Raw genomic sequence first — 27864 nt, 5'->3', positions numbered from 1 at the left:
CAAAAACAACGAGCTATTCCTCGGCCCGTGACCCGATTTGTCGTGCCTGACCACCAGACAGTCGTTTCCTTGTCGAACGGGCCGTTAAAGGCGGCCGCGCTCCAGTAGAATCTCGTCCAAATCATCCGGATCGCTAGGTCTTCTTCGGGCGGGCGGTCAACACAATAAACAACCTACATATCCGCTACAGATTACTTGACGAGAATTTGATGATAAGGAGCCAATGTTCCCCCTTCTCTGCCCGTCCATCTCCTACCCGCCTCCATCCAAGTAATCGCATCGGACCCCTGAATTGGTCAAACAACAGTGCGTCGATCTAACGCGGGTCGCTTCTCATCTCGCATCGGACCTCGATCCTCAAATCTCGGAGGGGCTGAGAAAAGCGGCAGAATAACAATAACTAAGCACTCGGTGCAAGGAGACACTGCGTCGGCGGGAAAATCTTGAACTCTTCAAAGCAAGCAATTAGGCAGTCGGCCACCACCATGTGGGATAGATTCAAGATTGTTCCCCAGAACGCGGGAAGACAGATCGACCACCCGCTCGACGACGACAGGATACGCGTGGGCCTCGGAATCGGCTACGGTGGCCAGAATGCACCAAAGGGATACAGCTACTCGATCAAGGGCGGCCCAGCCCCTCCGCGGCCACCTCGCGAATTCTTCGAGTCTCAATAGTGAGTGGCTAATTTTTTTTTTTTTTTTTTTGACTTGTTTGCTTGCCTGTCGCGAGGTTCTGCCATCCGGCGCCCTGGACTCCCTAGGTCTCAGCTCCTGTTGCTGCTGCTGCTACAGCAGCTGCAGCTGCACGGACATGCCACGGTGCCCGAGTCCATTGGAGCACCGCCTAGGTGCGGGGGCGCCTTTTTGTTGGTGGGGGGCGCTTTTAGGGCCGGAGTTCTAGGCTGTGCCGCAGTGGGCGAGCCTGCAGCTTGCCCGTTCGGGCAAGGCTTGGAACACTGCCAGCGACCCTCGAGTTATCCATCAACTCTCGTTCCCACCACCTGACCTGCAACCTGCCCTTCCGCAAGGCAAAACGGGCGACTTTGCAATCCAGGCGCGTGTCGGCTGCAGGGTTCGCACTTGGCTCTGCACGTCTCCTGCGCCAACGGCAACGGCTGCGCCGACCTGTTCCTGCCTGGCGCATTAGCACGCATCGATGTCCGAGTTGTTGCTAACATCGATCGTCACTTCGAAACTTGCAGCGAGACCGTGCCCGCAGTGAAGGAACCGCCTCGTTGCAGCCCAAATCGCATCGCGGCCCGGGCTGCGAATCTCCGCCCTACCTCCTCCGTCTATTCTCAGGACTCTCTCTCTCTACCATACGTTCCGAGCTACGCTGCGAACTACACCGCAACCGTGGCGACCAAATACAGCTATCGGTACGGCGGGGCCGACGAAATCTCGCCGCCCAGCTCCCCGGAGGCCGATGCCAGGCACGTCGATCGCTTCCTGCCGGGCGACGTCTCGCCGATAGACGAGGATGACGGGCCGGAATATCACCATACCGCGGGGATTCCTCCCGGCACGGGCGCCCCGATAAATGACAGGTCGGCTTGGTCGTATGCCCCGGACCCACGGCCGGCGCCCCAGAGCCCGCCGCGCAACCGTGGGACAGCCAGCATTCCGGCGATGCGCCGCGAGCGCAGGAGACAGTCGGACGCCGCCACGCGCGACTCGAGAGCGAACCAGCCCGGCGCGACGCCGCAGCAAACCCGGAATCCACCACCCGCCCGGGAAGCCCCCCGGTGGGACCCACTCACGGGGGAGCAGACCAACAGCGCCCGCGGCCGGCCGGCGCAGGTCAAGCCCGCCGAGTACGCTCAAGGCCCGGGCATCCCACCGCAGGCATGGACCGAGCCGCGGAAGAGCCCGACCGCGCCTCCGCCGTCCTTCACCGATCGAGTGAAGAGGATAGCCAAGAAAGCCGCGGCGGCGAGGGAGGGTAGCACGGAGCCCGCCGCTGGCGCTTTCACGTCGTCACGCCCCGGCTGGCGCGGCGCCAGCGGGCGCACCGCCATCGTCGACCCGGTATATGATAACCCCAATGTCCCCCCGCTGCAGATTCCCGAGAAGAGCAGCAAGAGGAACGTCGCGGTCGCAACCGGGCCCAAGTCCAACTTGACCCCAGAGGGTCCGGTCCGCCGCGATCAGACCCCGCCCGTCAGCTCACCCGCATCTGAAACACCAACCCGGTCTGCTGCGCGGGAGGCCATCAGAAGAATCCTGCCCAGCGCCCATTCCCCGGCCGCGACCCAGACTCAGCACCAGACCGGTCAGGGGTACCCTAGCCCCCCTCTGCCGGAAAACTCGGCGAGAGACGATACCCCCGCTGTTGCGGCGGCCCGGGAGCTCGTGCGTGATGGCCACTACGGCGCGCCCGCTCATCCCAATCCGCCCTTGCAATCACCCGACTCGTCGAACCAATTTCGCCGGAAACCGCCGCCGCCGGTACAGACAAACCCGCAGCACCAACACCAGGTGTCTGTCTCATCGGTCTACTCACAGCAGACCAACGCTCCCCATCCTTCGCCGCTGCCATTACCGGACGACCCGCATCCGGCGGAGAATACGGAAGAGCCCTACGTGCCCCCACCCTCCCGCTTCAGCATCACCACCTATGCCACCAGCAACACGGGCACTACCCGCGACGATGCCGACGAGCATCCCGACGAGGACCAGCCGCCCGTCCCATCTCTTCCAGCTGACTATCAGCAGCAGCAACACGCCGACGGCGACCGGCCCTCGTTCGACCATAATAGCCCCGCGACCTCGCCGCCACAGCCCATCCCCCGCAGTCATCCGTCCGCCACCGTCGCCCCCAACCCAGCCGTCGCCCGCGCCCTCGCCCAGGACCGCCCGTCGTCCCGCGCGTCGGACATCAACAAGACGCTGCCGCCGGCCCCGCCGGAGCAGAGCGCCGACCAGGCCCAGGACCGCGTGGGCCTGCTCAACGCGCAGCTCCGGTCGCTCGCGAACCGGCGCATCAACATCAACCGGTCCATCCAGCAGATGACGCAGCTGATGCCGACCGACAAGCTGATGAACTCGGCCGAGGTGGTGCGCAAGCGCGAGATCGAGAAGCAGAAGGTCGACGCCCTCCGCCAGGAGCTCGCCGACGTCCAGCGCGAGGAGTACGAGCTCGGCCTCAAGCTCCACCGCGCCTACAAGCGCCTCGACCGCGAGGCCGAGTGGGAGCCCACCACCCTCTGGGTCCGCAGGGTCACTGGGTAGTGGCAAGTCTGACGTGCGAGACCCGGACTTTTTCTTTCTTTCTTTCTTTCTTTCTTTCTTTAACTCGTCTTTTCCGGGTTTCTTCTTCTTCCTTTTTTTTTGATCTCCCTCCCGATTGGGGAGGAGACAGTACGTGGAGGCCGAAATTGTATGACGAAGCTGTGGAAAGGGGGGGGGGTGAGGGTGAAAGGGGAAAATGTCGCTGCCACGTTTATGTCCTCGCCTTTCCTGCCTTTATTTTATTACTCTTCTTCTGAGCGTGGGAGTTGTCGGCTCTTTTTTTCTTGTTTTCTGGCTTTGGAACCTCGTTCTTTATCCTGAACGAAGGAACGTAGATCGTGGAGCATTTGCGGTGCTTCTTCATTCTCTTCTTCATCTTGCCCTTCCCCCTTTTTTCCCCCCTCCCCTCTTCCTACTTGGCTCGCCACCACGCACATGCATTTTCCGGTCGGATGCGCGTGGACGAGTTACGGCTATGTATAGAGTACGTAAAAACATGACGCGGCGGTGTAGGACGGTACTGTACATATATACATACATACATACATACATACATACATGACCATGCCCAGACCTGAAAGCGAACAAAAAGTGTACATGCTTGCTCTCTTCTTGCTCGGACAGCTGGCAATGTGGGAAATGAGACAGCCTGATGCAAGCTGTCAGGGAGCTACCCGGCCATGCTTCCTGTCTCCGGCGGTTCGGATAAGCATAGAAGAGAGTCTCGTAGGACGAAGGACGAACGAGCCTTGCGGATTCACACCTTGTTCGTTTTTACCTTGGATTCACGACAGATGCTTTGAGCAAGGCCGGCGTTTTGGAAGGTGGACTCAGCAAACTGGCATTTGGCGTTGTATTTACAAGCCTTGGTTCCTCCGGCCCCGCCTTTCGCACAACGGCCAGCAAAGTCCACCCATACAAACCAATGAAAAAAGAGGTATCAACTTGCTTCTTCTATTCGATCTTTTCTACCTTCCCCAAATTCAGCATAGGTACCACTCGATTCGAACCCTCCCCGTAAACCACAAAGAAAAGGAAAAAGAAAAAGAAAAAAACACCAATAACTCCAGCTCGACGAGATCCGGGTGACCCACGGGGCAGCCCAGGCGAGCAAGCCGGGGGTTGCGCAGTGGGCAACAAACAGTGCAGGAAATCTAAGGTATTGAGCCGAATGCGAGGAGACGTGAGAATGCGGCCATGAGAGAAAAAACCGTAGAAGCCGTAGAAAGAGAGAGAGAGAGAGAGAGAGAGAGAGAGAGAGAGAGAGAGAGAGAGAGAGAAAATGGGAGAGAGAAGGGGAGGGAGCAAGGAGACCGATACTATACAGCAACGTAAGAAAGGCGAGGGGATATAGTTATGTAGAAGAGAAATGAAAGCGCTTAATTTATCGATTCGGTGTTCGAGCGCCGGTCGACCCTTGCGAGGAAACTCCCCCACTACGGAGTCTGCCGGCGCGGGGAGGTGGTGCTCTTCGACGCCAGGCTCTTCCGGACGTGGGTGGGCAACGTTGAGGGGATGTCCTCCTCGTCGTCGTCGTCGTCCGAAGACGAGACGTCGTCGATGACGACGGGCTGGTTCTCGGAGGACGGAGCGCGGGTGGTGGAGCCGGCGTCGCGTCCGTTAAAGGCTGCGCGGTCGGAGCCGTTCGGGGTAGCGGACTCGGGAGCTTGTCCGGCGGCTGACGGCCCGTTCGTGGGCTTGTCGGTCTCGGACGGCTCGTGGATCTCCACTCGGGCGCCCGATTGCTCGTAGACTCTTGTCGGCTGCGACGCGGCGGGGGCGGTCGGGTCCTGGGCGGAAGCGGGCGCAGATGAGCTCCCTCCGGCGGCCAGGGACCCTGACTGAGTCTTGCGCGTCGGCGTCTCATCGGCCAGGGATTTGTACGGCGACTGATAGCCGCCGCCGTCATCGGTCCGGCGGCGCTTGGCATCGTGCTCGTCCCAGGCGGCGTTCGCCCGCGGTGTGTTCGCCGCGGTCCACCCGCTGCTGCCTGCGGGGCGCGAGGCCGAGTCCGCGTTGGGCGCGTTGGGCGACGGACTCGAGGTGTGCGGCTGCTGCTGTGCGCCGCGGGCCGCCGCCCTGGCCAGCTCTCTCTCCTTCTCCTTCTCGGCCTTTTCGAGGCCGAGGCGCTCGCGTTCCGCAAGGATCTCTGCCTTGGTGCGTCTCTCGCGCAGGCGGACACCGAATTTCTTGCGGATCATGGATTGCTTGGTGCCGAAGCTGTTCCGGAGTCCCTCGATCCTTAAACGCCGCAAGTTTTCGTCGGCAATAAGGTTCGCCTCCGCAAAGCGGGGGGCGTACTTCTCCTCTGCCGCCTTCAGCTCCTCGTTCATGAGCCGGATCTGACGCTCGCTCAGGTGCCCATATGGGTCGGCGGCAATGCCGGAGCCCGCCGAGCCGGGGGTTGATGCCGCGGGCCGGGCCAGGCTAAAGTGCGTCGGAGTAGACTGCTGCAGCGTTCTGGGAGTCCCATTTGCGGGTGCCGGTCGGGCACCGGACGGAGTGGTAACTGTTGGTGGACCGGCCTGGAATACCAGCGACGATTTCGGCTTTCGGCCGCGGCGGGCCTGTTGTGGCTGCTCTGGGTTTCCGCAGACTTGGTGATGGAGATGCTATGGCAAATGTACGCGGCGGGGTTAGCCGTCAGGCATGCGAGACCATTCGCGGCAGGTGGTAAACGTTTTACGTACCCCTTGAAGTTCGACGATATTCGTGAAGCCCTGCCCGCAGTGAGGACACGAGTGTTCGAAGCCATTGGTTGTTGGCGGAATCTGGCTGCAGACGTCGTGTCTTGTATGCTGGATCCGAGGATCGAAAAAAAAAAAAAAAAACAAGGTAAGCACTCTGCATCTTCCGGGCTGCCAGAGACGTCAACTTACGTAGTCGAACGCCGAGGTGTGCACAAACGTCCGGAAGCACTTCGTGCACTGGAGCTGGGCTCGCCCAGGCTGCGGGTATAGAGGGTGCGCTTGAGCTGGGCCGGCGGGATGGCCATTGGCAGCGGCGGTTGCTCCAGGGTAGGCTTCCTGAGGCGTCGCCCGCTCGTGCTTCTCATCCTCAACTATGTCGCCAGGCTCGTACCCCAGGCGCTCGGCAGCGGCGAGAGCGTTGATGAGCGGTTTTGCCTCGATGGTCAAGAGGCGCTTCGCAAGACATTTGTCCAGAAAACTGTCGCTCGCTTTGCTGATGATGAGATCGGCGACCTCGTCCAGCGCTTCGGTGGTAAAATGGCCGATGATCTCGTGTTTTGACTCGGCGACCATCTTGCCTCCGAAGTCTCGAACTGCGCGTTGCGTAATGGAGGGGGTTGCATGGTGAATGGAAGCATTCAGCTTAAACCGGGTTAGCGGGCGCTTTGTAAGGGGGGGCATGAAGTACGGTGAGTCGCCCATGTCGGCGATTGACACAAGAAATGGAGATCCTGCTAGTATTGAGTTCGGTGCTGTTGCGTGTTCATCATTCTCTTTTTCGAAAGAAAAAAGAAAAAGGAGGAGAATGATATGCGCAACGCGAAAGAAACCCGGCGAGTTCGGCCACTTGGGATGAAATTGAGAACAATACACAAATCATAGTTCCCCCGCCCCCCTCCCTTTCCGTGACCAACTAATTGTCTGATGTATATATGCACCGAGCTTAGGGGGGGGGGGGGGGGACGAAGCAACCGCAAAGCGCGAGAAAGGGGTTAAGGAAGATGGCGACCGGGTAGTTCAGCAAAAAACATTGGGAAGCAGAATGAGACCGACGACTTACGATAAAGGCTTGGTGGAACTCGGAGCCGAGCAGACACTTTTCCCAGTGATCGCGGACGACACGACGAACAGCCTCGGGCACGCTCTGCTGAATGGCAAATTTGATGCGGGTGCAGTCATCGAGGAACTTGGGATTGAGAATGGCGTAGTCCTGTGTCGGCGAAGGGAAGGCCATGGCGGGGGCGCGGTACTGTGGCTGGGCTTGTTTCCGAGCCGTGGGTGGGTCCATGATGACCGGCTTCGAGATGATAGCGCGATTCACGTCATGTAACGAGTGCGACCTCTGCTGGGACTGGGACTGGGGCTGGGGTTGGGGTTGATGATGATGGTAAGAATGAAACTGTGGTGCGTGCGAAGGGTGCAAAGGTGCCGAGGGTGTGGAGGGCGTCACGGGCGCGGACGATGGCGGCGGCGGCGGCGGCGGCAGCAGTGGCGGTTGATGGTGATGAGGAGGATGGTGATGTTGATGTTCTTGAAGTTGTTGATGATGCGACTGCTGATGCTGAGGCGCAATTTGCATTTGCGCGTGTGCCTGTGGGTAGGGTGGGGCCGACTGTTGAATGTGCGACTGCGACTGCGACTGCGACGGCGACTGCGACAGCGACTGCGACGGCGATGCATGCGAATGGAGTCGCGCGTCGTGCTGCGGGTACTGGTGTGGTTGCGCACGCGGGAGCAGCTGCGGCGGTGACCGCGATCGCGGACGGGATTGTTGTTGCAAACCTGACCCGGGCTCCTGCTGGAAGGCCGGGGCCGGGGGCGGGGGTGCCGGCACCGGCAGGTGCTGGGGCTGCTGAAGATGGTGCTGTTGTTGCCGCAATTGTGGCGGCGGCGGGAGTGGCGGCCCCGGGGGTTGTTGTTGCTGTGCATGCTCCAGCGGCCGCTGTGGGGATTTGGCACGCTGAGAAGACTGGGCAGTTCCCGGCCCGTCGGCCGTAATCGTGATTGGGTCTATCCAGCGCAGCGCTTCTCTATTCGCAGCCTGGCCTTGAAAGCCCTGGCTTGCTTGGCTCCGGCTGGCTGTTGGCGGATTGGAACTCGGCGGCATCGGCTGGCCCGCGGAGGGCTGCTGCTCGTCTGAGGGTGTCTCCTCGCCCGCAGTCCGCGGACGGAGTGAGGGACTTGCGGGCGCCGTGTCCGTGGTGGTCGCCGGATCTGCTGGCCGGGCTTGCGGTGTCGCGCCATCGCCATCGTCCACGGCTGCCGCGCTCGCTAGCGGACTCGCGGCCGAGGTTGCAGCTTTCGGTAATGCCGCTGGCTCTCGCGCCGCGTCCGATGCGACCGCACCCGGCGAATCTGAATCGCGCTCCCGCGGCTCTCGAGTTGGCGGCGGCGGCGGCGGTGCTGCAGCGGCGGCCGCTTCCTGTTGCTCCCTTGTCTCGCCTTGTGCCGCTCCGTCCATTGTGACAATTTGGTGGTGTCGCCTCCCCCTTCCGTGTCGCTCAAGTGGCTCGGCAGACTCGGAGCAGAGGTTGTTAGTTCTACGGCGCGACCTCGGCAGCCAAACTTCGCCTGCCTACCTAGGCCTTCTTGGGCGGGAGGGCAGGTCCAAGGTTGGCCCTTCGCGCGACTGCAGGGTGATCGAACTCGCGCGCTTCTTGGCCCTGGAAACCAGGACCTTGACCCCGGGACCCGGAAGTGGTACCCGAGCGTGGTAGAAGGGGCAAGAGGCCGAGCAAACTCGCGCACACCCAAGTCGACGACCGGCCCTGTGAGAGAAAACCTCTTGGCCGATCTTGGAGGGATTGCAGCTGGCTTGCGGCGCAAGAAACCGTTCAGGGTTGTTCGGCGGCTTGGAAGAAAGTAAAAGTAAGAAAAGTACGACCAACGTTAAGCTAACAAGGTAGCGCTGCTAAACCCCCTTCTTCTGTCCCGCAAAACTTTTTCGGGTAAATGGGGGTACCAGCTCGTTTAATAGAAATTAACAAAGTTAATTAAACCTTGTCATCCAATCCGACCAACTTCCCCCAAGAGATGGTACACTAGACGTGCTAACGAATTACCAATACTTTGCTGACTCTTCTGGCGCCGGGCCGAGCCCCACAGTTTCGACCGTTTTCTCACATTAACTAGAGGCCCCACTTTCCTCTTTCGCACTTGCAAGAATGCGCTACCAATCGTTAGCGCGCTAGTTACGGGGTACGAATTAGATCAGGTAACTAGTTAGTTACACTAAGGTCTTGCTGAGCTCGTCTCCGCCCGGCCTGGCGCGAGCCCGAAAGTACCGAAAGTAATCCGTAGTAATTAATACGAATAACCAACGTTCCATTTCTCCAGTTCTGCAAGGTCTACTCTACGGACGTACATCGTGGATGCACAGTGCATAGTGGACCGGCTAACGCAGCTGATTGGAATGGCTGATGAGGATTTCTCTCCCTAACGTGAGTCTCGCATGCTGAGACGGCGTTCCGCGATAAGATGCGTGCTATGGCCTGCTTCGGAATCTGCGGGTGATGTTGCCTGGCTGCTGCGACTCGAGCTACTCTTTGGGCTGCCAGATCTCCCAACGCCAACTGTGGGCCGAAAATGAAGACGGAAGCGCCACCGGGAGACTCGGCCCGGACTGCTGACGGATCTGGAGTAGGGATACAGAGTACGGATTACGTCCGTATATACTGCGTACTGCGTCAGGACTACGGGTGCGGACTACGAAGTATAAGTAGTGGCGTGTACCGTACTGTATGTGTGTACATACATACATTCTCCCTTCATTCATGCTGCCGCGAACGCAATGCCGAGCTTTCCTGCCCGAGCCTAAACACGCTGCATTGATTGGATGCATGCATGTGGACATTGTTTGCCTGCGTGGCCTGCGGTCTGCAGCCAACCGTCTAACTCTGGAGTACTTCATGCGACTGGTTAAGACGAAAATTTGGGGACGCCGTTGGGTATTGTTTGCTGATGCTCCCGATGTTGGTTGGCTCGGCCCCGATGCATGTCGCTATATTCCATCGCAGTGAGAGGGAGTCTCGGAGCCGTGCCGCAAACCGCCCTTTTTACTGTCTCGAAGAAAAAAGCGAGAAAGAGGAATAAGCAAGACTAGAAAAGGAATTCGCCTTGCACACAGCAGGTCTTGCTTACCTGGATTACCAAGTACGTACCGGGAGCCTGACATGCAGCTCAAAGGAGTGTGGGTCCCTGTGGAATGAATGTTGCTCTCAAACTCCCGTCGCGCGCGGGTAAATGCGTCAAGGCACCGGAGGGGTCCCAGAGTTCGTGTGCCTTGCCCCGGGAGCACAACGCGGTCCGGGAATCGGATAGGCTGCTCGATGCTTTTACCATTAGTTGTCCGTGTTTTAAAAATTTCATAATATGTAATTATATCTAGGTACTACTGGACGCGCGGTCAGGTGCGTCGCTTCTCGTGCAACTCTACGTGAGTCTGATTTTCGGACGATCAACCAGTTCCGAGAGAGACCAAGACTCAGGAAGAGGCAGGAGGACCTCATGTCGCGAGAGTCGAGGAAAAAAAAAAAACTTGAAACGTTGGTTCCCGCCTGCTTAGACACGCTCCCCAATGCATGCCAGCATCAGCCGCTCATAGTCGCCGCTCGTCTCTCCCTTGATCCTTGACGCCAGGCTGCGGCGGTACCGCTTCTCGTACGCTCCGCGAACGTTGGCCATGTGGTTGCGGTCCCAATCTAGACAGGGAGACATGGTTAGCAGCGCGACCAACCAGCAGAGGAAGACCCCCCGGGGGACTTACGGTAGCGAATAACACGGCTGATGAGGAGATAGTCTTTGGTGCCGGCGCCAGCCATGGCATCTTCGAGTAGTGTCGCATGGTGCATGTACTTGTCGATCGCGTTGCGCAACTGGAACAGCAGCGCGTCCTCCATGTGGCCCGAGAACTCCTGTTTTGATCCAACTTGGGTTAGCAAGGGCAAGTTTCCGAATCGATTCCCCTCCTCACCTTGCGGATGACGTCCTCCAGGTTGCGCGCAAACTTCTGCTGGTACTCGTACGCGATAGCGCGGAGCTGGTTGTCGTTCCTCGTGCTCAGGATGCTGCACACCTTGATCTCGTCCGTCCCAATCTTGCCCTCGGTGGCGTTGTACAGGTCGTTGATGTCCCGGTCGATGTCAGCCTTCACGACGGGCGCCGAATCCTCGGCTCTCTGTGCCTGGAGGACAATCATGAAATGCCTCTCGGTCTTCATGCTCAGGTCGCTCCGCACGTCGTCCTCCAGCCGTCGGTGGAAGACCCGGTGGTACTCGCTCTTGATGGCGTTGATATCCGCGTTGGACCGCCCCAGCAGCACGTCGTTGAGCGCCTTCTCCTTGGTCCCGATGCCGGACAGGGCCTCGCGGAGCAGGTAGACATCGCTGAGAAGCGGGCCGCGGGCGAGGGAGACGAGCCCTGCCTCGAACCAGCCGCCCGTTTCGCTCTTGATGTCTGCCACGAGGTCACGCCGGTGGATCCTCGCATAGGCGTCGCGTATCATGTTGATCTGTAGGGGATCCTTATTCGACAGAATCCGGATCAGCGCCTTCTCGTCTGTGCCGAATCCCTTCATGGCCGACCTCAGAGCTCTTGCATCCTCGTCGCCGCTCCATGCTATGATCTGAGGAGGCCCGTATCCGAGGGAGGGAGGGGTCGGCGGGTAATGTTGCCCGTACGGCTGGTATGGTTGGGGAGCGGGCTGGCCGTACGGCTGCGGAGGAGGGGGTTGCCCGTAGCCTGGCTGCGCGCCGTACGGCTGCGGCTGCTGCTGCTGTGGCGGTGGCGGCGCCCCGTAAACTCCTTGAGGTGCAGGCGGGTAGTACTGACTGGGTGGAGGACCGGGAGGGGGAGCGGCGCCGTAGGGTTGAGGAGGTGGTGGAGCTCCGTATGGATGGGGAGATGGAGCTCCGTATGGTTGGGGAGATGGAGCGCCGTAAGGTTGAGGTGTTGGGGCTCCGTACTGCTGAGGCGGGTGCTGACCATAGCCCTGAGGAGGCTGCTGGTAGTATTGACCTTGGGCAGGCGGAGGCGCGCCGTACGGCTGGGGAGGAGGTGGTTGTTGCTGGTAGTATCCCCCTTGCGGGGGAGGCGGCTCTGGTTCGATTTCGTCAGTCACCTTCTTGGTTGGATCAGCTCGGCAATCTGGCCGCGATGCGATACTCACGGCCGTACGGCGGGTAGCCGGGGTAAGACATCTCAGGAAACGATGATTCGCGCGCGATCTGAGTTGTACTCAGTGTTATCTTTTCCAAGTTTCTGGAGGTTCGGGCAGTCGCTCGTTTCGCAAGTCAATCGAACACTGGAAGAGTGTGGCTCGGCGTTCTCGGTTGGGGAGAGCGGGGGAGGGGCAGCTCCCGTGGTGGAGGAAAACCGGGTTTTCGTCCCAGCACTTGTGCGTTCGAGATTGGGCAGACAAGAAAGATAAGCATCACGGATCCTCGAGGTGTAAATAAATCAGGTGCCGAATCTGGGACCTAATATCATCTGATCCAGTCGCGCCCCTCGCGCCGACGCTGACGAGTTCTGGCCACGAGGCCGCCCCGGGCAGTGCTGTCATAGTGTGGCTCAGCCTTTGGCGCCGAGGTCGACTTTCCGCCAGTTAGCGGCTGCGGAGCGGCTAGATCGGGCAGTTCTCTCGAACATCTACGTGAACAAATTTGGAAACAGCACTTGGCAGCAGTGCCTGAATTTGAAAGAGGCTTCAATGAGGGACAAGCCATCCGCGTGGGTACGAGGAAAAAAGGACATCTTGTCATTTGTGTGAAGGAGGTAACTCCGGGGAAATCTAGAAGCCTTAGTGGGGGCAATGGGGCTGCCTCAGCCAGGCACCTTTCCACACAAGTATTTTCAAACCCCTGCTAAGAGGCGTAACCTGAGGTTGTTGCAATTGGTAAGAGCGAGAGGAAAAAGCACTTGCCTGAAGAAGAACATATCTTAAGCTGTTTTGGATGGGCGGGCGAGGGGGAAGTCTGCTACGGGAGGCTGGGTGCTTGTGGTGGGGCAAGTTCGGCGCCTATTCGCGGGGCGCCAACCTCAACCACCCGATTTTTTTGTTTTCCATGATTAAGCTCCCTCGCCCGTTACACTGCACACAGACAAGACTCGAGTCCAGAACGGTCTTCAAGGAATCCAGCCATCCTGATTTCCAGCCCTAGATTGATTTAATGCCTTGGATGATCATTCCCTGACTTTTCTTCATGTCGCTATCCGTCCGTCCCTTCCGTGTGTTGCACCCCTGCAGCAAATCAAGACCTCGCACTCCGTCATAGTATCCCGTCATCGGTTGCTTTCAACCGGGGAAATAGTGTGTGTCAAGATGCTCTTTGGCCGGGGAACTGCCCTTTTTTTGGTGTCCTCTCTCTTGGTACTGCCGTGTTTGTCCTTGCCCACCAATGAGCAGCGACAAGCGGGGTCGCAACAGCTCGGCGCAAGGGCGACCTACTCGGTAGTGCCCATCGATGGCGGATCGGGTCCGGGTGGATCCGGCGAATCCGGGGGTCCCGGTGGGTCGGGCTCCGGCCTTGGTCCGGGGCTCGGGGGCTCGGGAAGGGATCCTGTGACGGTCACCGTAATCAAGACCCTGCCCCAAGAGACATCCTTCCGGACCGTCTACGTCACGCCGCATACCGAGACTGTCGTCGTCACCAAAACGATCAGGGTCGTCGACATCGGCCCGGCTCCGACAAGCCTCACGACGACTGCCTCGAACACTTCGACACCCTCCACCAGTGGAATCGACCCAACATCGTCGATACCGCCAGTCGCCTCACCATCTCCAACTACGGCGGTGTCAAGGCCATCGTCCGCTTCAGCCAAAGCCCCTCTTCAGACGGGATTCACCAGCACCGGTGTCAGTGCCAGCATCACCAGTACTTATGACGACGGTAGATGGCACACATCGCACCCATTCCAGAACGACACTGTCTGTCATCAAGTCTCTCGGGACCGGCGCTGGCTGCGGCAATTTGTGTGATCGGAATGTTGAGTCGGCCAGCGGCCACCGAAACACATCTGAGGAAGTTGTGGTGGGGCTTCTCCATCTACCCTAATAATGCATGTATATAAATATATAGATACTTGATACCCTGGACAACGCGAACAGAAGAATGGGGAGAGCAGGTGGTGTCGTGGAGAGACACTTGGGCAATGAAGACGGTGGACCGGGCGCTGGTGAACCACGGGCATAGACTGTCTTGATGGCAGGGAATGCGGAAGACGGTCATGTTGAGCGGCGATGAATGGGTACCTGTAGATGGATGGGTAGGTTCCTTTGACTCATGCCCGACATGTCTGAATAATCAGAAGGCAGTTCCGACGGGTGTTCTTTCTGTGAATACGGCACGAAGTGTCACAGGCAGATTGCGATTCGGCCTTCGCGGAGAAACAGAGTTGGTGGAACGGCGGATCTGCGGGTCCAAGTTGTCACAAGTAGGTAGTCGTATTGTCAGAATCGCTTGTGACACACTCATCCTGTCCAATGATCCTCTACCAGTGCGACTAGCAAGAGAACTTCCATGACATCAGCAAGGCGCGACCATCAACGGAGAGCATCAAGAGAGACTTACAACTCTAGGTCCCGGGACGACATAGTTGGTGAGAGGATCGTTGTAGATCTGCAGGCAGTGGTCAGTACCTGACCACGTTCAGATCAAAGTAGCAGCCCCCGTTGCTGTTTCAGTTCTTGAGGAGGCATGAGGCCGAGCTTTTACTTACATTGACAGTCAAGCCAGGGTCGCTGCTGTGGAAGGCTCCCGGAATCTGGGCGGTCGGGGTCGGATTGGTGCTGCCGCCGTCGACGACCTTGACTTGGGCGCAGCTGATGTAGAACTTTTTGTCCCGTGTCAGTGAGGGTGCGCAAGAGGAAGCAAGCCTGGAAGACCACGGAAACCAAGGATCGTACCTGTGGCGCGGCGCCGGGGTTGTGGAGCCCGATCTGCTGGATGCGGAGGAGGTACTCGCCGTCAGGGATGCACTTGGGAATTCTCTGCGTGTACGTGCCTGGATGGACGGGTCAGAAGAATAATACTCTGCCAACAGAACCAGCACAATGGCAAGGACAACAACACCAGTAGTAATGATGATGATGATGATGATGATGATGATGATGATGACCATAAGAAAAGCAATCATAATGGCACACGTACCACTCAACGTCCAGCTCGTCCCCGACGGACCCCAGTCGTAGATCTTGAACCAGGCCCCGCTGCCGTCGTAGTCGGCCACGGCCCCGGGCGCCTTGGACATGTAGAGCGAGGTGGGCCCGGCATGGTAGACGGGCGTGTCGAGGATGAAGCTGAACTCGTCGCCGGCGTTCAAGGTGATGGTCTCGGTTCCGTTGCTGACCTGCCCGCCCACGTTGCAGCGCAGGTCGGTCGACGACAGGTCCGTCACCGGCCCGTTCTGCAGCCAGTCCGGGTTGGTGTTGCGGCGGATGTACTTCCAGGCCGGGTACTTGGTCCCGCCGGCCGCGAACTGCTGGAAGATGTAGTGACCGGCCGCGCTGTTCACGGCAAAGGCCGCGGCCGCAGCGAGCTGGAGGAAGTAATATCTCATCTTTAATTATCTGGGGGCAGCGCCAAGGTGGCTTGTTACGCGGAACGGTGTGTTCTCCAGAAAGATAGACCGTCGCTTGGGCCGGGCCAAGGCGACGAAGTGGCACAAGCAGTAGGTCATTTTATACAAAAGCCAGGAGACCCCTTGGCTTTGCTCTAATTAGCCCTGAGAAGAGGGGGTTGGGCTCGGCTGCTTCAGGTCCCAGCTCGGCGTTCACCATCCAGGAGGCGTTCCATATCCTCCTACGACGGAGCGGAGGCACTCCAGGCTTCCCATTATCGTCCGAACGGCGACTCCAATATACCGTTCTACTACGTTTGGCCGGTGCAAGTCACCGTACATATTTTCAGATATCGTCATCACTGGTTGTGCTTGGCAACGGACTCGTGCCTCCGAGGAATCGACGAATCAAAAAATCCGAGTTAATTACTCGGCAGTTCCCTGACCAAATAAGGGACGGCAAACCTAAAATTGGCCGTATCTGGCGAGCCACACTCACAACCAGGACCGATTTGGTTGGCTAGGGACGGACCCCAAGAACTGCAGCGACGGGAATCTGCGCGTGGATTCCGGGTTGATGAGCTCAGGTGTTCCTTGGCGAATGGCGAAAGGATCGGTAATTATCTGTGAACGTCTCGACGCCTTGGCAGCTAATGAACATAAAATCGGTCGCTTGGATGACAGCGTCCTCGGAATTTGCGTCGAACAAGGTATGAGATAATACCTGAGGTAATCATAAGTAACCTCGGCTTGGATGCTCGCGGCTCGGCCACGAGCCCAGGGAAGAAGGAAAGGGTAGCGGGATGGGCTCTCGAAAATAAAGTCCGGCGTTCAGATGGTAAACCTCATCTCTCCCTGGATGAGTCTGATGGTGGAATATTGTGCAAACGGGTGACTGGATCACCTGTCTTGAGCTCGCACCCTCACGTCCCGACCCTTAGATAGAATTAGCGGGTTTTTTTGTTTCTGGGGTTCAACCCCCTATTGTCCTTTACCTAGTACATACCGGCTTGACTCCATCAAGCTCCAATACTGCTGCTGCAATTCCGTCAGTCCAGCGCCCCAGCCCCACTGGGTAGCCAGCTTGCTGTGCGAGCCTGCAACACGAACGCGCCGCGCGTGAGGCACCGGGGAGGACACGGGGAAGAGTGTATGTCTTGCACTTAGCTGGCGGCAGCTTGTTCTTGCTTGCGGCCTTCTGCTGGAAGTTCTGCCCCTTCCGATTCACTTGGCTTTGCGACTCCAGCCTTCCCCACGATCCCAGTCCCTCTAAACGCAACCAACACCACGGCCAGCGCGCTGATCCCCAGCCCAAAGTTCCACCACTCGGCGGCCCGAAGGCCCAGCAGCGAAGCCCGATCACCCACTTCGACAGAGCCTGCCTCCTCCACGCTCACTCCTCTCTCACTGGACATGACTGTCGTCTGGATCGCCGTCGCTACCGCCAGCCCAATGGCTCGGCCGACCTGGCCCATTGCATTGACGAGCGCACCTCCGAGAGCCTGGTCTTGGGGCGGTAATGAGTGGCTGGTGAAGAGAACCAGGCACGGCCACGTCGTATCGGCTCCAAAAACAGAAATCATCATGGCCGGGAACGACCAGGCCCAGTACGTAGTATCTGGAGGGATGGGGGCTGCAAAGAGCAGCGCCGAGAGGGAAACAAAGGCGTTGCCGAACGCCAGCAAGAGGTACGTCGGCACTCGCGCCAGTAGCTGCGAGACGATGGCGGCCGTGATGGAGCCGCTGATGCCGGTGGGTAGGAACCGCAGCGTCGTGTTTAGCGGGGAAAGCCCCTGGTAGTCCTGGTAGAAGTAGGTCGCGTACACGAGAAAACCGTTGAAACTGCTAAAAAAGAGTGCCATGGTGCCCATGGCGGCGCTGAACTGTGGATTTCGGAAGTTGGACACCTTCAAGATTGGCGCCTTTTTGTCCGTCTTTTCGAGGTGGTGCTGCCAAAAGGCGAAGAGGGCGACGAGCATGACGGAGACAACGATAACCACGGAGATCCACGGCGTCCTCCATCCTACGACGTTCCCCTCTGTCAGGGCCAGGAGGAGAGCCAGCAGGCCGACGGTAATCAAGACGGCCCCCAACCAGTCGACGGACGGCTTTTGGGCACCCCCGTCGCTGCCAGCGCGCTCAGAGGACGGGATGACGAATACTCCAGCTGCAGTAATGGCAAAAGCTGCCAGAGATATTGCCACAAACACCCATTTCCAAGAGACGTACTCGGCGATGATGCCACCAAGAATATTTCCAAGCACCGCGCCGAGCGGAGCACCGGCGGCTGTCTCACAGACATTGACGTCAGCACTGTCACCCCAATTGAGTAAAAAGGTAGTAGACAAGCAACGAAAAAGTTGCCCATACCGTAACAACTGAAAGCATAGTTCTTGGCCTTGCTGGGAGGAAATGTTGTGCCCAGAATTCCTATCGCCGTCGGCACGCTTGCAGCAGCACCCTAGATCGTGAAAAAGTTGGTTAATTAATTAATTACAGGACGGGAAGGGACCAAAGGCAGGTCAAAGCCTGGCTTGCTTACCAGTCCTTGGAGACCTCGAAACAAATCAAACGCGATCTCGTTGGGCAAGAAGGGATTGACAAGGGTTGTGGCAGCAAACCAGGCCGAGCCGGCGACGAAGATTTTGCGTTTTCCGTAGATATCGGCTACTCGCCCCCAGAAGAGCAGAAAGCATCCAAAGGCGAGTGAATACGCTGACAATACCCACTGCAGCCGCGACTCCGGGATACTGAGCTCTCGGCCGATTGTGGGGAGAATTATGACCACTGCTTGCCCTGACATGCTCTGCCGAGAAAAATTAACCCAGAACTATGACCAAGATCTCCGCTTAATTAATTATGAGAGGAAAACAAGCAGCGAGAAATGTGGGAAGAAGGCGGAAGATTGGGGGCGAGGGACGAGGGATTGAGAAAAGCTCGAGGGGGAAACAAAACAATCCGGCTCACACTCACATTCAAGAAGCTGGCACCCGTCAACGTAGCCACGAGGCCAATGCATCGCGCTTTCGAAAAGGGAAGGCCGGACGTCAGGTTCTCGTTGTTCTCCTGGGTAGCCACGGCGGCATGGCTTACCTCCGAGTTCTCCAAGCTCGGCGATGGAAGGATTGCCGGTTCGTCCTTGTCCTGAGCCGGTTCAGGTGCTGCCCGCTCGGGGCCGTATGTTGAAGGCGTCGACGACATGTTATACTAGGTCGAGCCTGAGGTGCACCCATGGGATGTCATGGGGAACCGCCACTTCAGGCTTGGATGGCGGCGGAGGAGAGTGGGATGAGCGAGAACATTCATGCAGATGAACAAGAAAGGGACCTTGCCATGGGGTAAACGACATCCTCATGCTCCACTGCCAATGGACACCGCCGGGGGAAATAGTGTGCGCACCACGGCTAGCGGCGCTCGGGCTAAATTCCCGGTCCCGGCGATAACTAACGGGGGCTAGCTTCCTCCTTCGGCAGATTGTTGGACGAGAGGCCGAGCTGTGGGAGGAATATTCCGGCTAATGCACACACCGGCTTTCGGGGCTTAATTAAACCAAGTATATTAACCAAGTTTCGAAGCGATGAGGAAGGATTCGAGTCGAAACATCCATTTATCACTATTAATTATATATAATTCGTTGCGAGTGCTGACATACCGTCGGCCTGCTCTTAGGGTTTTTCTGTGTTCCATTGGCGGAGAGAGAGAAGCTTACGGTAGGTACCTTGATAGGCTCATGAGACAGACTTTGAATTCGATGAGGGAGTGAAGAAAAGGGCAGGAGCATTGCTGCCTGGGCCAAGGAAGTGAGACGGGAACTTTTGCTCTGAATGAATCGCACCTGAGCACCCAAGGCATTGCACATCAAAACTAATTATGATGCACCAAACTAAGGTAAGCACAAACCAACATGCCAGACGCTGAAGGCAACCGTACCATCACAAACCACGCCGTTCGCAACGGCCGAGAATTCATCTCCTATTCCGATTGCACTTCGTACACACGGAAACTCGACCGCCTGACGAACCCACCGCTTACCGATTGGACCCCCGTTGAAACCGCCATCGATGACAACCTGAAGGCCTCGGTTCCAGAAACCAGCCTCCACCTCTCCGTCGTAGCAGAGCCCCAAGCCGAGAACGAGCCCAAGCATTGGTGTCTCTTCTCCCACATTCCCAACGAAATGAGCACTGGGCCGTGCCATCTGTATGCCAAAATCCCTGATAATTCCAAAGCTGTATCGAGAGCCGCATTCCTTTGGCGCTGACCTCCCAAATTTCCATTTTCTTTGTCTTGTCGCTGGCAAGTACAGGTGACGCCGAGCTGATGCACTTTGAGCACGCCACGGGTGTTGACAAGCTGAGCTCGCCGGACTTTGCATTGCATCAGGTTCTGAATAAGGACCTGAGCGCGGCGCAGCTGGCGACGGTTGATGCAATTGCGAGGGAGGAGAAGCCGCCGAGAGCTCCGAACCGGGCTGCCGTTACAGAACATTGCCAGGGCTGGACCCTGAGGGTTGTGAGGCGGTTAGTAGACGAGAGGATCGTTGAGGCTAGGCTGATCGGGGTATTGGAGGGCTGCATGGATCCTACCCAGACGCAACGCGGGTCTTTCCCGACTTGCGTTCTCTATATTTAATGCTTTTCTGTGGCCTCTCATTCCCTAAATTCTGCCGACTGTCAACTAAACAACTATGCTCTGGTGTCAATCTCGAGCTGCTTCATGAGTTGCATCCCTACAATCCCGATTGACAAATATTGCTTTCACTATAGTTTGTATTGGCTCATCAGCCAAACCCTTGAGCATCCGGCCCCATCGGTTAAGCTGCGGAAGTTGGTGGAGTTACTACGGTAGTTAAGGAACATGATGGTCTAACTTCAGTCACAAAGAATTCAGGAAATGTAAGGGGCAGTAGAATTATTATTAGAACTGTAAGTTCTCCTCAGCCTTGACAGGAAAGTCAAACCGAAGACTATTGACGACACATTTACATAGAGCCAACCCGGTCTTATACAGGTTCAAGTTGTTACAGCATATGGCTGTCAGTGGGTCAGATCCGACGGACCCACCAACAGGGGTGATGAGCCAGGGGTCATCGGCATGTATTTAGACAGCATCCCCAAGTGCCTCTAGCACTTGGAAGAATCAACGCATATTATCACCACTTCTGCAGACCCTAACTGTTGGTCCAGGAGTGCCGCCCACGGCGCGAATACCGCTGTGGTGTCGTATCTTGCAGCCTGTCCGTGCTGTAGCCATTTGCAGCCATCGAGCTGTAGCACAAGTGATCATATTAATTATCGGAATACACGGGCTATTTAGAGAACAGGGACCTCTACTGAAGCAAGACAACTACTCCTCCTCACTAAAGATGTTCCCTTATTGCCCTTGTTTAATTAGAGGTGAGGCAACATAGATTAGTTTACCGAGGAAGTGCTATAAAGTCCCATTACTCATTAAATTAATCAGACAAAGAACTCCTACGTAAAGCTGCTATCATTTGTACATACATGACCAAGACCTAGCACACTCCCGTAGAAACTTTATTATCCGTACTTTCCTTTATTAAGTTGACAAGGCCAGTTGAAGGATCAAAACAAGAGCACCTTAGGGGGAAGGAACATAGAACGCAAACGCGGTTGTATAATTAGGGCTGAGCACGGCAACCAGCCAAGGGTGATAATTTACATATAGTCAAACCATCCGCTCTGCGAATCTTCTGATTTACGGTCAACCCTTGGATGACGGGTTCGCAGTTTCGACAGAAGCTTGGTTCTGCTGCGATAATTATCTAGGAGCCGAATGCCCAGCAATGCTTAATCAGGTCATCATGTCCTCCCCAAGATCGAACCTAGACACCATTGAGTCGCCAAGTCCCTTTGCGCCCTTCTCGACACCTCGGTTGGTAACCGGAAGCAGCCGAAAATGCACCGTGACGCCTGGGACAACACCTCCCAACCTGCTTTCCGCCAACCAAGGCACCCAGCCCGTGCCCGAAAACGAGAACCAGAAGTCGAAGCGGTGCTCAGGCCGCGGAGAAACCTGGCGTACAGATATAGAAAGACAACGTCTTGCTGAGATACTGCGCCTCGGCCTCGACAAATCGCCGTCCGAAATAATAATGAAGGGGGAAACTGCCGCTGATCAGTCCAGTGTCGATACCCCGAGCACAGTGATTGTTCCACCCGGACAGCACGACATTGGTGATGAACATCCCCAACATGGGATGAAAGCACACTCGCCGTTGTCGAGAGCTCCTGCCCGCCGGTGGCCAATCTGCTCTGGAAAGGATGGAAACCGGTTGCCGGCAAGCGTTTCTGCCTTGCAACCCGCCCGTCCTTCCACTAGCACCATGGGCTCCAAGACCCAATCTCCTCAAAACCGCTCCTGCTTTCCCTTTCCTCGAACCTCGAATCCCAGCCAAGCGCTAAGCGCTTCGCATTGGACTCCTCAGACTTCCAACTCGCTCTCCTCAATTTTCGATCCATATTCTCAACGATTTCCGGTCAAGCTTTGGCAAGCCCCATTGTCACCTTTGGCGATTCATCCCAACCGGGAAACACGAAACAACAACATCAAAAATTGTGACCCTTTTGGTCTTTGGACTTCCGAAGTGGAGGGAACAGATAACTCCATGCCAAACCAGGCTCCCAACGGCGACAAACCAGCAGCTATGGCGCGCCAGATACCGACTTGGGCCGGCCGCCACCAGAACGCGCAGTATCCATTCTCTGCGCTGATTTCCCCGGCCTCTAACCGGCTGCCTCTTACCCCTTGGTCGCTCGACCCCATGCAAAGCACTGCTAATCCGCCCTCTGCTGACAACCTCCACCCGGATGGCTTGTCATTCGACTCGTCAACCTTCCTTCTGTCCCAGACATTGCCCCCATCATCGCTGGGCCACCAAGAAGACCGGACACTCTCGCCCAGCCTCGACGGTCCCTCGACCTGGAGTGCGGCTCAGCTTGGTCCGGCCGGCGGTTCAGCCAGCACAGGCCGCGGCCTAGCCTCGCCAACCATCAAGAGTGTGTTCGACAACGCCACGTTTTACCATCCGATGAACCGCCGGTCACCCAATCACCCACGCACCCAGGATGAAATCCACGCCTTGCTTTTGAGGGGCTTCTCGCCAAACTACCGCGGGGACCCAGAGCTCGCGCGCAACCAATCCGCCACGATCCCTCCCGAGGCAAACTGCAGCCTTTTTCTTGTCGGTCTAGCCCCAGACCTGACTACCCACGAACTTCTCTCGGGCATCCGGAACACGGGACGGGTCTACGCGACCCACATCAACCCTCCCGATCCCGAGAGAGGCCACAGCCACAGCGCCGCAAAGTTGATCTTTTTCGAGCGTGCTGGCGCTGGCAAGTCTTCCCTCGCTCCCGTTCGCCACCTCCCAGCGCGCACCACGCACGAGAGAAACTGACCGCCGCTCTTATACGCACAGAACGATTCTTCTCCCGGTACTCCCCGACGGGATATGCCACCCCGCGGAACCCGCACCTGCGCGCCCGCGTCACCTGGAACCGAGTGCGCTCCGCCGAGGCCGACGTCAACGGAAGCCGCTCGCGCGTGCTGCTGGTTAGCGGGCCGCCAGGCATCGTCAACCAGGACTTTCTGTTCTCCTACCTGGGCACCAAGATGGTGTACCAGGTCGACGACGTCCTCTACCACGGCCAGAACGAGGACGGCAGTCGCGTCCTGCTCGAGATCCGCTTCGGCAGCTTCCGGTGCCAAGCCGAGGCTGCCCGCATGGCCTTGATGAGGGAGTTCCGCGACGCCGGCGTCATATGTGACTACGGTAAGCCGTTCTGGGCGCTCTGTGTTTATGAAAGGACCTCTGGCCTCTCTCTTTGGATTTCTTGATCCGTCTGATCTGACAACATAGCAGGTTTGGACCCCTGTGACCTCGACGGCGCCGCCATCCCTTAAGAACCCCAAGTGTCAAGTCAGCAACAAAAAAAAACCCTTTCAAGAGAATTTCGGCCGTTGGAAGGCGGATCAATTGGCGGGAAAGATAAACCCCTTTAATTGTCTTTCTTGCGGGCGGCCAAGAGTTGCAAGTGCTCTTGGTATTATTGGTCTTTGCTCTGTGGTCAGCACTGACAGGCCCTTGACCTTTCGACAAGTTGTCCTAAATTTGCAACAAACAAGAATAATCAGTTAACCCAAGGCTCAGATATAGGGTAGGACGTAGGCATTCGAATCTCGGCCGGCGCAGCTCGGGAACAGCGCGGCCCATGTTCGTGGTCCTACGTCCTGAGTATTCGTATTCTCTACACCCTAAATTATTTAATTAGTGCCAACCGCTGTTCGTCCTTCGTCAAATCATATTTAGCTTCAAGTTATGCTGCTCTTCTCTCTGTGACGTTACGCGTAAACTGTGAGAGCCAACCCATTGTGATGCCAGTGTCTGAATTCCTCAGCTGCTTGCTGTTGCGGTATGCTCCTCTCGACGATTGGCTGCAGGGTCTCATCGTCGATCAAAGACCTACATCATCGTTGCGGCGAGTTCGCAGCATGTTGTTGCCTTCCTACGAACCACATGCATTACGTCACTTTGGCCGGACCCCTCCTCCCCTAAAGCTAATTATAACTTACATGCTCAGACAGTTGGCCACTTGCTTCTGATCCTTTGCGAACATTGACTGCATTGATTGACCTTAGCAAGCTCCCCCAAGGCGGTTCCGTTGGCCAAACCGGGCATTAGTGACGTCCTAGACCCGCCACCGCGCATAGCTTCCCCGACCTTTACCTTCTACGCACCCGCCCGTTTCTCAATACCTTAACCCCTTCCGACGTTTTCATTTCTGAACTACTGCATAGGTCGATACCTGGAGCAGATAATTCCCAACCTAGCATCCGAAGAATTGTCATCCAACCACGCACTAATTAAACACTAATAAGTGAACGAGGAAACGAACATTGCAATGAGGATCGCTAAAACGCTCCTCTCGTTGGCGCTTGTAGCCAACGCTGCTGTTGCCAGCTCGTGGTTCTCGAATGCCGGTGCGCAACAACCTCGCTCTTCGTTGAGGTGCCTCTTAACTGACATACCAGGAAAGCATACAATAAGTGGCACGAGACGGAGCTTGAGCGCTGGCTTTCGGACCATGACGTTCCCTATCCAACTCCGGCTGACCGCAAGGAGCTCGAGAAGCTTGTGCAGGAGAACTGGGACGAGAAAGTCGTCGAGCCATACCGCTCCTGGGATACCCAGAAGCTCACTGGCTACCTGAAGCAGAAGGGCATCGAGGCCAAGGAGTCAACTGAGGACACTCGGGAGTCTCTCCTGGACCGCGTCAAGGGCGCCTGGTACGAGTCGGAAGAAAAGGCTCAGAACGCCTGGTCCAACACCAAGGACTGGATTCTGGACACTTGGACAGACAGCCAGCTAAAGGCTTTCTGCGACCATCATGGGATCCCCGTTCCTCAGCCCCGCAAGAGGGATACTCTCCTCCAAAAGATCCGTGAGAACTATGATGCGATTGCCCAGAAGGCTGGCGACGCCGCTGCTTACCCCGGAAACTGGTTGTATGAGACTTGGTCTGGTGCGCGCAATCGAACACAATACCTGAAATACCAAACAAACGCTAACAGCTGCACAGAATCCGATCTGAAGGAGTGGCTTGACACGCACGGATTCCCGGCACCGCAGCCAACGACTGTATGTCCCTCCGAACCCGGTCGTTGGAATGATCGACGGGCTAATTAACACCCACCCACCAGCGCGACAAGCTCATCGCCTCCGTTCGTCGCAACTCTCGCCTTGCCTACCTGCGCATGCAGGAACAGACCGAAAGTTCCAAGAAGAGCGCCCAGGACGCGTACTCTGCTCTGACTGACAAGCTTATCGATTCCTGGGGGGAATCCCAGCTGAAGGAATTCTGCGATAAGAACGGCATCAGTGGTTGGTCTTAGCTTGAATCGTACATTTCTTCACATTCTAACCTTGCCCAGTTCCCCAAGGTACCAAGCTCAACCAGCTTCGTGCGCTTGTCCGCAAGCACCGCGCCGAAATCCTGGGCGACACCGTCTCGGGCACTGCTGCCTCTGCGTTCGGTGCTGCCACTTCCAATGTCGGGTCCGCCGCTTCCAAGGCCACCGACGCCACATATCAGGCTGCCCAAGACGCCTTCGACAAGGCTATCGAAGCTTGGTCCGACAGTCGCCTGAAGGGTTATCTGGATGCCCGTGGAGTGGTATGTCGCCGAGAAGAAATGTTCCGCTGTATCACCACCTTTCCGTGCCTCAAACTAACACATCTGCAGCCCGTGCCCCAAGGCTCCAAGACCAACGAACTGCGCGCCCTCGTGCGCAAGCACGCTCACAAGGCCGCCACCGGCTGGACCGCCTGGACCTGGGACGACCTGAGCTTGGAAAACCTCCGCAGCTACCTTGCCTCGAGTGGTAACGCCGCAGCCAAGAAGGTCGCGGAGAAGACGGGTGCTACGCGCGACGAGCTCGTCGAGGCCGCGCAGGCCGCCTACGCCTCGGCCTCCTCCGCAGGCGGCAGCTCCTACGCGTCCGCGACCAGCTACCTTTCCAAGGCAACCGACACGGCCAAGGCCAACGTGTTTGACACGTGGAGTGAAAGTGAGCTGAAGGCGTACCTGGACAGCTACGGCATCCCGGTACCGCAGGGGTCGACGCTCAACGAGCTGCGCGCGCTTGCCCGCCGCCAGCACACATACTTCAAGTACGGCACCACAACACCCACCGACACGCTCCTCGCTAAGGTGAGGGAGAACGTGATTGGAGGTTGGGACTGGGTCGCCAATCAGCTGGGCATCGGGTCCGGCGCTGCCAGGAAGAAGGCCGAGGAGCTAACGGAGCAGGCAAAGGCCAAGGGCGAGAAGGTGCATAAGGAGCTCTGAACGCCAAGTTTTACCTGAGATTAGTCAATCTGCTCGAAACTCAAAACTTTGACTAGCGAGTGGACTCTTGAGGTTGGCGAAGAGGACGGAAGGGTAAGAGATTAGGGAAGGGACAGGACGACAGCCACCGTGGCAGGAAGGGCGGAGAAGGCGACTGCTGTGGACACTTGTTGAAAAAAATTTTTTTTGCAATCACTGAGATAGGGATGAAAGGAAGTGCGATGGAATTTTGTGTCGTCAATGTTCTTTTCATTTTCATAGGTCTGTAATGCGGAATAATACAATGTTGCACTTTTGCACTCTCCGGGCATCTGTCAACCCTCCAAAGCTCAACAAGCATCTACGGAGTAGAGCTGCGAAGGAAACGATGTGGACAGATCGCTCGCTGAGCATGGCAGAAATAAGAAGAGATGTCGGGAACCTTAAATTGCCTCGGTCTCGGTCAGGGGTCCGACGGCCGCCTACAGACCTCGTTCTCGGCTGTCAGATGCGAAGACTTTTGAATCCTTTCTTCTTTCTTTTGCTTAATTACTCGCGATATGCTATTTATCCTAGTCTGTCAAGAACGCACACCATGAATTTGGTACGAATATCCCGTTCCGCGGACATAGTTACACATAATTAACACGACGCCACGTCAAGTACCCAAATCAAATATGATCCTATAGGTCGATTGAATCACAAATCACACCCTCGCAGTTCCGGTACCGCCATGTGGACCGGGCAATCGGCCTTCTGCATGAGCATTGCCGATTCTGTCGGCGGACGATCCTCATCATGGCCCATCTCCGAGACAACGGCGCGCTTCCTTACGGTCACGGCGCATCCGCACTCTCGTCGGCGGTGGGCAATATGGCGATACGATGGGCATCTCTTAATAGGTTAAACCCATCTCCCTTGTTGACCCCGACAGTCTGTACGACCCCACGGCGCAAAACGTGTACGACCACGGCTGGATAAGTTTTGATTCCTTGGAAGGAGGCAACTAAGTTTAGGAACTCTCCGACTGTGTGTAGCTCGTTTTGGTACTGCTATTGGTGGTGTGAACGAACAGTTAACTGGTCGTTGACTCCAATACCGTATTATCTGCTCGGAACGGTGTCAGAGTATGCCAATCGTATAACGAAGCATCAGGCTTAAGACCATAGAATAAGTCTGAGGCTGTACGGAGTACATACAACAAGTTTACAGCCTAGTTAATAGCTTATATCCCGAACAGGCGCGTTGTTATCTCGGTCTGATGTTAGCGACTCTTCAGTCTGCCTTGGCCACTAATTAGCCGTCTCCTTGGCAGGGGCTATGCCCTGAGGATATGGATAGACTAGACTGACATTTCGGGGTATAACTAAACGCCATCGTGTCATATGCCGAGACTTCCTTGGCGTCTTGTTTCCTGCTCATTTATGGTCACATTTCGCTTTAACATACCTTCAACGCCACGACCTCAAACCATGGGATGCTCTGATCTCAATACACATCTGAAGAGAGCCTTGCAAGGCTCAAAACAGTGCACCA

General features: G+C 56.9%; 9 protein-coding genes across 9 annotated transcripts; 5 read left to right on the top strand and 4 right to left on the bottom strand.

Moving 5' to 3' along the window:
- The first annotated feature begins 297 nt into the window (after positions 1 to 297).
- P884DRAFT_86376 (uncharacterized protein) lies at positions 298 to 3331 on the top strand. Its single transcript, XM_069446129.1, has 2 exons — positions 298 to 676; positions 1205 to 3331. Exons 1-2 carry the CDS (start codon positions 486 to 488, stop codon positions 3231 to 3233), a joined length of 2220 nt encoding a protein of 739 aa, XP_069293990.1. The 5' UTR covers positions 298 to 485; the 3' UTR covers positions 3234 to 3331.
- A 1164-nt stretch (positions 3332 to 4495) lies between these two features.
- On the bottom strand, positions 4496 to 8873 carry P884DRAFT_86360 (uncharacterized protein). Its single transcript, XM_069446128.1, has 4 exons — positions 6984 to 8873; positions 6113 to 6565; positions 5924 to 6031; positions 4496 to 5845 (listed from the first exon to the last, which is right to left on the bottom strand). The coding sequence occupies exons 1-4, from the start codon at positions 8382 to 8384 to the stop codon at positions 4670 to 4672; spliced, it is 3138 nt and encodes a 1045-aa protein (XP_069293989.1). The 5' UTR covers positions 8385 to 8873; the 3' UTR covers positions 4496 to 4669.
- A 1407-nt stretch (positions 8874 to 10280) lies between these two features.
- Positions 10281 to 11538, bottom strand: P884DRAFT_231463 (uncharacterized protein; the record flags this gene model as incomplete). The annotated part of the gene is made up of 4 exons (XM_069439823.1): positions 10281 to 10623; positions 10689 to 10836; positions 10896 to 11432; positions 11506 to 11538. 4 exons carry the CDS (start codon positions 11536 to 11538, stop codon positions 10484 to 10486), a joined length of 858 nt encoding a protein of 285 aa, XP_069293988.1. The 3' UTR covers positions 10281 to 10483.
- Positions 11539 to 13161: 1623 nt separating this feature from the next.
- On the top strand, positions 13162 to 14015 carry P884DRAFT_86334 (uncharacterized protein). Its single transcript, XM_069446127.1, has one exon. It carries the CDS (start codon positions 13242 to 13244, stop codon positions 13896 to 13898), a length of 657 nt encoding a protein of 218 aa, XP_069293987.1. The 5' UTR covers positions 13162 to 13241; the 3' UTR covers positions 13899 to 14015.
- A 460-nt stretch (positions 14016 to 14475) lies between these two features.
- On the bottom strand, positions 14476 to 15478 carry P884DRAFT_280642 (glycoside hydrolase family 61 protein; the record flags this gene model as incomplete). The annotated part of the gene is made up of 4 exons (XM_069443460.1): positions 14476 to 14538; positions 14639 to 14752; positions 14826 to 14923; positions 15070 to 15478. 4 exons carry the CDS (start codon positions 15476 to 15478, stop codon positions 14476 to 14478), a joined length of 684 nt encoding a protein of 227 aa, XP_069293986.1.
- A 1163-nt stretch (positions 15479 to 16641) lies between these two features.
- On the bottom strand, positions 16642 to 18679 carry P884DRAFT_280641 (major facilitator superfamily-domain-containing protein; the record flags this gene model as incomplete). The annotated part of the gene is made up of 4 exons (XM_069443459.1): positions 16642 to 17765; positions 17849 to 17939; positions 18021 to 18284; positions 18452 to 18679. The coding sequence occupies 4 exons, from the start codon at positions 18677 to 18679 to the stop codon at positions 16642 to 16644; spliced, it is 1707 nt and encodes a 568-aa protein (XP_069293985.1).
- A 703-nt stretch (positions 18680 to 19382) lies between these two features.
- On the top strand, positions 19383 to 20326 carry P884DRAFT_280640 (uncharacterized protein; the record flags this gene model as incomplete). The annotated part of the gene is made up of 3 exons (XM_069443458.1): positions 19383 to 19678; positions 19780 to 19954; positions 20297 to 20326. The coding sequence occupies 3 exons, from the start codon at positions 19383 to 19385 to the stop codon at positions 20324 to 20326; spliced, it is 501 nt and encodes a 166-aa protein (XP_069293984.1).
- Positions 20327 to 22145: 1819 nt separating this feature from the next.
- On the top strand, positions 22146 to 23386 carry P884DRAFT_317204 (uncharacterized protein; the record flags this gene model as incomplete). The annotated part of the gene is made up of 2 exons (XM_069445306.1): positions 22146 to 22856; positions 22892 to 23386. 2 exons carry the CDS (start codon positions 22146 to 22148, stop codon positions 23336 to 23338), a joined length of 1158 nt encoding a protein of 385 aa, XP_069293983.1. The 3' UTR covers positions 23339 to 23386.
- A 1016-nt stretch (positions 23387 to 24402) lies between these two features.
- Positions 24403 to 26623, top strand: P884DRAFT_250980 (uncharacterized protein; the record flags this gene model as incomplete). Its single annotated transcript, XM_069440672.1, has 6 exons — positions 24403 to 24481; positions 24538 to 25023; positions 25081 to 25139; positions 25202 to 25382; positions 25433 to 25674; positions 25744 to 26623. 6 exons carry the CDS (start codon positions 24403 to 24405, stop codon positions 26347 to 26349), a joined length of 1653 nt encoding a protein of 550 aa, XP_069293982.1. The 3' UTR covers positions 26350 to 26623.
- Positions 26624 to 27864: the final 1241 nt, after the last annotated feature.

This window comes from Thermothelomyces heterothallicus (assembly GCF_042370625.1).
Source record: "Thermothelomyces heterothallicus CBS 202.75 unplaced genomic scaffold P884_scaffold_33, whole genome shotgun sequence".
Lineage (NCBI taxonomy): Eukaryota > Fungi > Ascomycota > Sordariomycetes > Sordariales > Chaetomiaceae > Thermothelomyces > Thermothelomyces heterothallicus.
This window is presented reverse-complemented; position numbering and strand designations above follow the sequence as displayed.

Coding starts and splice junctions, on each gene's coding strand:
- P884DRAFT_86376 (XM_069446129.1), top strand. CDS start 486: ATGTGGGATAGATTCAAGATTGTTCCCCAGAACGCGGGAAGACAGATC. Junction 677..1,204: donor GAATTCTTCGAGTCTCAATA/GTGAGTGGCTAA, acceptor CGAAACTTGCAG/CGAGACCGTGCCCGCAGTGA.
- P884DRAFT_86360 (XM_069446128.1), bottom strand. CDS start 8,384: ATGGACGGAGCGGCACAAGGCGAGACAAGGGAGCAACAGGAAGCGGCC. Junction 6,566..6,983: donor AGTTCCACCAAGCCTTTATC/GTAAGTCGTCGG, acceptor ACCCGGTTTAAG/CTGAATGCTTCCATTCACCA. Junction 6,032..6,112: donor ACACCTCGGCGTTCGACTAC/GTAAGTTGACGT, acceptor CCTCGGATCCAG/CATACAAGACACGACGTCTG.
- P884DRAFT_86334 (XM_069446127.1), top strand. CDS start 13,242: ATGCTCTTTGGCCGGGGAACTGCCCTTTTTTTGGTGTCCTCTCTCTTG.